The following is a 7,625-nucleotide window of genomic DNA, read 5'->3' as shown; positions in this document are numbered from 1 at the left end:
GGGGTGCCCAGCACATGGCAGCTTCTCTTTTCCCTCAGTGGGGTTGGGAGGGTGATCGTTCAGTGGTGAGGATTAGGTGAGGCCTTTGAAGTGTCTGTCTGGGGCCCTGAAGGGCGCCGCAGGGTCACCAGGCTCTGCAGTTCCCATGTGCAGGCAGTGGCCAGGCTGGTGAGGCACCATCAGCAAGGGAGCTGGCCGGGCCTCACCTGAGGGAGGTAACACAGGGTTTTGTCTGCCCTGGCTGAGAAGCAAGAGGCCTCGGGATGCTGAGGGGTAAACTTTTTTTGGCAAAGGTGCGGGAGTGAACACCCCCAAGAAGGTGGTGGGGCAAGTCTCCCTCTGCCTCAGCCTGGGCCATGCAGCTTTAGAGCATGGTCTCTGAGGAACCTCTGCTGCCTCCTCACTTGCCTGCTTTGTGCCTTCTGGGTTGTTTTCTGCTAGTTTACATCAGTGAATGGGTCAGCAGCTGTTTTTCAGGCATGTGCCAGACGCTTTGCTGTACAGTAGGCCGAACAAGACCGACAGTGTGTGTTCCTCAGTGGAATGCAGGGTGGTCCCGTGAGGGCCGGCACTGAGATCACAAGGGCCATGGTGGGGAGGATGGGCCAAGGCCAGGTGGGGGGGAGGGAAGATTGTGGGCCGGTGTTTCCCACTGTGGTACAAGAAGTTTTTAGGTGATACGTGAACACTTATTAAAGTCATCTGAATATATACTAGAAAAAATATAACACATCAGCATGATTCCAGATAGTGCTTAGGAGGAGGAGAAGTAAGTTCATCATCTTTTAAAGTAAGTAATGGCATTAAGGCTGGGATGACAATATTGCAAAGGTGATGACCAGGACATGCTTGTGACAGGGGAGCACAGAGGTGTCCCAGGAACTGCCCCCTGGAGGCAGTTTGGGTACAGAGAGCAGGGTCCCAGTGCCAGGTTCTGTGGACACACCTGCCCAGAAAGGACCTGATGTTATAGGCTTGTTGACTCTTGAGATATTTCCAGAAGATACCTTTGCTACGAGATGAGGATGGATAATGGATGTTGGGGGGCTGAGGTAGGCTATTTAAGAAGCCTTGCAGTAGCCCAGATGAGGGGTGGGGGGTTGGCCTCTGCTAGACAGCAGTGGTTGGGTTGAGGGGGAAGCTGGGATGGGAAGAGGGAGCTGCTGGGGGTGACACAGGGCAGCCAGCAGGTCAGGGGGCAGACCTGCATCCGAGCTCAGGGTGGAAGAGTTGTGGACTGAAACCAAATGATGGCAAGAAAGGGTGTGAGAACGGCCCAAGTGTGGGTCCCGAGTTAGCCCGGGGAGGGACTGAGCAAAAGGCGGCCAGTGCCTTGCGGGCTCAGCCCTGCTGGACATCCCAGGGCAGCTGCTCTAGCTCTGACTAGGGCCTTGGCAAGCCAGTGAGGAACAAAATGGATTCCCACCCAAATAGACACACAAACTGTGAAGAGAGGGCAGGGTAGATTTATCAGAGGTGTTTCGGATCAGAGAACTTTTGAGAAGATACCTGAAGCAGGCCCTAAGGAAGCACGGGGAAATCTCTGGGGGAAGTGCCTTGCAGGTGGCCAGAGCACAAGTGCAAAGGGTGAATCACGAAGGCTGGCAAGAGTTAAGGCTAGACAGGCAAGAGACCATGCCCATCCTTTAGGACTTCAGCTTTTACTGGGAGATGAAGCCTCTGGAAAGTTTGCGCTATGAGAATGACACTAAGAGATGACACTAGGAGACCAGTTTATAGGGGTTACTGTGAGACACGGGGAGTGCAGTGTGGGAACAGGATGACTGGGGAAGTCCGGGAGCCGGGGGTGAAAGGTACTGCAGTGGTCCTGGTGCAGAGGACTGTGGGAGCCCAGCCCTGCCCTTTGCCCCTGTGTGCTCTCCCGTGTCACAGTGCACCTGGGTGAGGGGGCCGTCTGTGTGACCAACAGAATACAGTGGAAGTGATGATTTCTCACTTTTTTTGAGATCAGGTTTAAAAAAACCCACTGCAGTTTCCATCTGGTTGCCGTTATCTTTTCTGGCTGCCAGTCTCTCTGGCTCATTCCCTCTGGGGAAAGCCAGCTACCATGTTGTGAGCTGCTCTATGGGAAGGCCCACGTGGCATGAAGCTGAGTGAGGCCTTCTGCCAACTGCCAAGTGAAGCAGCCCAGAAGCAGATCCCCCAGCCCGTCAAGCCCTCGGACACTGAAGCCTCATGAGACCCCAAGTCAGACCCTCCCACTAAGCTGCTCCTGGATTCTTGACCTTCTGAACCCAAAATAAGTAAGTGTTGCTTTAGATGCTAAGTTCTAGTGAAATTTTTTACACAGTAATAAATCATACAGTGATGACGGCTTAGACCAGGTGATAGTAAACAGAAGCAATGACTAGCCCGCTTACATTTTAAAGAATTTTGACAGCTCAAGTTTGAGATACCGATGAAGACATCCAAGTGGAGAGTTCAAGAGGCAGGCAGAAGAGTCAAGTTCTGAGAGACGTTACCATTTGGATGATATTTACAGTGAGCCAGGAGCCTGGTTAAGATCAGTAGAAGGAGCAGAGCCAGAGAGAGAAGCAGCCCAGTTACTGAGCTCTGGGACAGCACAACTTTGAACAACGAGGAAGAGGAGAAGGAGCAGCTGGTAAGGAGGGTACGGTCAAAGTAAGGTGTTCCAGANGGTAGGTGTGCAGAAGTGTCCACTTGTGTGGTGACACTGATGAGGCAAAGAGCCACTGCACCTGGTGGAGCAGACGGTAGCAGAGTGGTGGGGACACAGCTGACTGACTGGAATGGAAGCAAGAGGACCCTGGGACTGTATTGGTGTCTTTAGGACACTGTGCTTCAGCAGAGATGTGCACTGGAAAGGGAAAGGGCAGCTGTTACGACAGTTGTAAGCTGGTAGGACAGTTTAGAACAGACATCATGGATGGATCCAGGGTTTGACCTGCACCTGAAGCTCAAACATGGGCGTTCCTGAGGAGAGCGAGTCCTTCCTGGTGGGCTGGCACAGAAACTACAAGCACGCCCACGCAGCTCAGCCTGGAGCCACAGGTACAGCGTCCCGGCTGGGGAACACTGTCCCCGGAGCACCGGGATACTGGGAGGGCGGGGGCACCACAGATACTGTGGGCAAATCCAACAGATGGGCAAAGAAAACGACTTTGGCCTCTGAGACTTGGTTTCATAGTGGACTTTATTGGGAAACGTTAGTGTAAAAAAAACATTCAAATTCATAAAATTTAAATAAGACAGTAAAATTATACCTTGTAGCTATAGTAATCGCTATAGTAATCACAAATAAGGTAAAGTCTAAATTATTGCCTAAACAAACACTATTTTGTCAGGCTTCTGTTGCAAAGCCCAAGGCAGGAAACAATGCAATTATTAGAAGTGAGCCCAGTGATGAATTTGCATTTGAAGCCGAGGAAAGGGAAAAAAGCATGTTCTGATTATGGCATCACAACATTCTAGTCTGAAAAAAGCAACTTTATTAATGTCCTGCAGCAGAGTACATTAGTAATTGTAACCAGGCATTAAAATTCTCATTTCATGTCATAAAGAGAGTAATCAGTTTGCTTCATGATACATTACGTTTTACTGAGCTTCGCGTGGCTTGTCCCTCTAAGACCTTTCTGGGAGCGCTGCTTCTCCAGGCATGCCTTCCTAAGCCGCCCAGGTAGTTTACACTGGAACGTCTCTGGTCATGTGATACCAGCCAAAGCCTCCCTGGAACCCAGGACTTGGTGGAGACCCCTCTCTGAACCCAGGCTGACGCCGATCCCTGCAACTCCAACCCTAATGCCACACTGAGAACTAGGTCAAGAGTGTCACTAACTAGTTTATGTGAGTTTCTCTTTGGTTATGGAATTTTTTAAAATTTTTATTTAACCTTATAAAAATATAGCTAGAAATAAGCTCCTGAATTCCAAAAGTATTTCTGACCAATTTAAACACAAGTATGTCCTTGCCAAATTCACCACCTGGCCAGGTTTAAAATCTGCTGATTTCCCTATGGAATCTAACATCAGTATTCTATTTAGCAAATACATTTGAGTGAAGAACAGTGACTGATCATTAGAAGCCCCAAGGGGTGGGGGCAGCTGGGCGGGGCGGCCCTAGATGCTGTCCATGGCTTTGAACTCGCTGAGGGCCTGCACAGGGTTCACATGCTTCTTCTGAGATGCCCGTTTAATCTTGGTCTGTGTCTCATCCTGTTTCTCTCTCTTCACCAAGGGCTTTTTCTCAGGTGCCTTCATCTTCCACGAGACAGCCGGGAGGTTGAGGGAAGCCATACCCTGAGACTTCTGGTATTTGGTGGAGGCCACGTAGGACGCCTTCACTGTCTGCACCACTGCGTTCATCAAGTTCTTGGCGGCCTGGATCAGTGACATGGCGCTGTCCACCTAAGAGGCACAGACAGGGCAGTGAGGAATACAGGTCTGAACTGCAGCCCCGTGTGCACAGGGGGCCTGGGCAGTAGCCACGCTCCTGATCTTAGCCAAGAAACCTGCATAGGTTTCAGATATTTAGAAGTAAAGGGAGTAGAATCAAAAGCCTAAGGCACCATCCCCTTGCCTATCTCCCCCTTTCAACAAATCTTTGTTCAGTTTAGAAGGCTGGAGGAAGATGGTCTCTTTCTGAGTGACTGCAGAGCTGTAACCACCAGCACTGATGAGGATGCTTTTTCAGTCATGATCTGAGGTGTCTCCTCTCTCCTATGGATACATGCTCCCGAGACAGACACGGGGGCTCCAATATGCCCCACAGAGAAAGTAGTTCTTTGAAATGAAATTCCAGGAGATGAGCAAAAGCTACAGGGAATCTGTGGAGCCCAGCAAGTCCTCCTCTTTCCCCTGCCCAACATGACAGGGGGTCTAGAACTGTGCCACAGAAACAAACAAGGGGAAGAGATAATACTCAAGCATGCTGAGAAGGGTGGACGAAGTCTAAGAACGCATATCTACGTAATCTTGGCATTTTCTGTATCGGTTCACTTCTTCTCTGGGGGAAGGACAGCAAGGAAGATAAAAAATACTTTATCACAGCGACAGGCTAGCCCTGTAATGGCCCACAGTTGTCACCAACTGTGCCATGCTCAACAGCACTACAGTTCAGCACGGCACCGCTGACATGGGCTCCACCGCAGCACGCTCTCCCAGTTGCAGGGTGGCTAAGGAATATGTGCAGACAAGAGGCTACTTTCCTTTTGGAAAAAGGCCAGCATATTCCCCACAATCACTTTTCATGGATAAAACTTACCCCAGAGACCACTAGCTCCCCACCGAGATTCTGCACCTCAGCCTTGACTTTGCTGCAGATGTTGAGCTGGTGGCAGTAGAGGGCGATACGCTGCAGATAGGCCAGCAGGTCCTGCTTGCAGGCTGAGTCGGGGCACTGAAGGAAGAGCAGCAGGTTCAGCACTGAGCATTTAAGGCCCCAACACATTCCACCCCCAGGGCTACCTCTGCAAGGTTCACTATGCCACCAACAGGCTGCCTCTTTCCTTGCTGGAGCAAAGGGCAAGAGAGAGGAGTTAGTCAGCCCTAAGCTGCTCTCTGCGGGGCCCATGCCCCTTGAGGTGACAAAAAGCCTCAGCAAGCAAAAGCCTTGTTCTGGAGGAAAGTACTTGGAGCTACATAATAACCATCCAAGTAGCTCTTCTGCTCAAAGGCACTTTATGTGCTCAACTGTGATGAAACTGTAAAGATCTGATGAAAGGAAATGTTCACTTGAGCAAAGATGGAGTAAACCAAAGTGAGAAAACAAACACCTGGGGATGGTGAGGTCTTGACCTGTCACAGGGAAACTCAAGGGCACCCCAATTCCTGTCTTGCTGCCGAAGTTCAGGGTGACTTTGGGAGGCGTCACCCCAACAATGAAATAGAGCACCCCTCTCACGTGTTTACAGCAAATGCTCCCCTCCTGGGAGGCTGGAGGGCAGAGTGGGCAGATCATGGCAAAGCTTCTGAATTTTCTTCTAAGAAGCTACTGAAGAAGTGCAGAGCCATCTGATCTGCATGTTAAGATGAGGCTATAAAAAGACGGTGTTGGAGGCTGTGTGCACAACGGAGTGGACGGCAGCATCGGGGAGGACAAGCCACAGCAGTCCAGATAACAGCCTGTGGAGGTTTGGGCAGAGGTAGCAGTTGCAGAGAGGAAAAGACTGGATGGTATCAAGATAAGTGTGGTCAGCAAAAGCACTAGAGCTTAGTCCTGGATTGCATGAAAGAGGGGAGTCAAGAATGGCTTTTAAATCTTTGGCTTTGGCAGTGAGAAACCACTACCACTCAGCGTGTAGCTTGGATGCTTCAAGGATAGTGGCTGGTGGGAATGGGGAGGCGGGTTTGGATCTGCAGAAAAAAACTGTAATGTGCAAACATGGTCTCCAATGGTAAATCTTAGAGCATCAAGGGAAATGTGCTGTAAACATTCCGGGAAGTAGGAACCACATGTTTTGAGAGAGGAAAAGGGATGAAGGCTCAGAGGTTAAAAACAAGCAGTGCAGAGGTCTTTTCTATCTAGGTTCATTCAGTGTGTGAGGATCTGCAGAGGCAGCTCCTGCCCAGGGCTGAGGGTCTGCAGGAAAAGAGGAGAGAAGCAACAGCACTGCACAGTAAAGGCTGGCATGACACACGCACCTGCTCCAAAGAGGCGCCCTAATGCAAGCTGGGCCTGCCTCCTAAGACGTGGCAAAGAAAAGAGAGAAATTCAGAAATCCCTGAAATCTATGTTGGTATTGATCTAGCAGGGTGACGAGTTAAGAGCAGTTTTGGAGAGGAGAAGAGTTCTGTGTTCCAAGAAAAATCTTGTCACCACCACCTTGGGGTGGACCTAGTTGGGCTCCCTGAGTTCCAGGATGAACTTAGGAAGCCATGAAGCAAGCCTGTCACTCACGTGGTCCGCAATGGTTCTGCCGAGCTTATCCATCCTGGATCCTGCCTCAGCAATTTTCTTGGCAGCACTGATCACATCTGATGTATTTTTGAGTGGTCCTTTACCTCTGACAAAAAACACAAGGATCATTGTATGTAGCTGAAGATGAACAGAAAAGGAAGATTTCTCTGCAAGTAGCCTAGTGCTACCCTCCGTGCGCTGGTGGGGGTGGGGGTGGGCACAGCTCACCGGGTGAAGTCCGTCATCTCCATCATGATCATGCACATCTGCTTGGCCAGGACGATGATGTCATTACCACTGTCGTCCCATTTGGACACTTCAGCATCCAGTTTGCTCTTTTCTTCCTGGAAGCTGGCCACCTGTTCTGCAATCTTTGCTTTTTGCTCCTGGGGAAGCTGAGCCATGATCGCCTGAAATCAGAAGCACAGAAAGCTCTTACATAAAGAGAATATGAAATTCTTACAGTGCATTAGCCACGAATATTTCTACCAAGCAATCTATGACACAGGTAGGATAATGCTTTAATAGGTTTCATTTTGCCTAAAGTTCCATTTCTTCTCATTTTGAGCAGAAGTTTACAGCAGCCTGAATTTCCGACCCACTTTCAAGAACAAGTTTGTGTGTGGAGGAAAAACACAGTGTGAGGGATTAGAAGGCTAATAGGGAAGTTTTGAGATCACACCTGTATAGGAATAGAACCTGCTTAACTTAATTCTTCAAAAGTTTATCCTCTGCGCGCTGCTGTGGGG

General features: G+C 49.8%; 1 protein-coding gene across 3 annotated transcripts in view; it reads right to left on the bottom strand.

Annotated features, from left to right (window-relative positions):
• Positions 1–3,157: 3,157 nt before the first annotated feature.
• CTNNA1 (catenin alpha 1) overlaps positions 3,158–7,625 on the bottom strand; it is a 173,827-nt gene continuing 169,359 nt past the window's right edge. For all 3 annotated transcript variants that reach the window (XM_077768729.1, XM_077768727.1, XM_077768728.1), the window contains exons 15-18: positions 7,105–7,286; positions 6,877–6,982; positions 5,242–5,376; positions 3,158–4,385 (exon numbers count right to left, since the gene is read on the bottom strand). In XM_077768729.1, coding sequence (XP_077624855.1) covers positions 4,098–4,385; positions 5,242–5,376; positions 6,877–6,982; positions 7,105–7,286 — 711 coding nt within the window. In that variant the 3' untranslated portion in view covers positions 3,158–4,097. The remainder of the gene's footprint in view (positions 4,386–5,241; positions 5,377–6,876; positions 6,983–7,104; positions 7,287–7,625) is intronic.

This window comes from Crocuta crocuta, unplaced genomic scaffold, assembly GCF_008692635.1.
Source record: "Crocuta crocuta isolate KB4526 unplaced genomic scaffold, BGI_CrCroc_1.0 scaffold64, whole genome shotgun sequence".
NCBI classification, from domain to species: Eukaryota; Metazoa; Chordata; class Mammalia; order Carnivora; family Hyaenidae; genus Crocuta; species Crocuta crocuta.
This window is presented reverse-complemented; position numbering and strand designations above follow the sequence as displayed.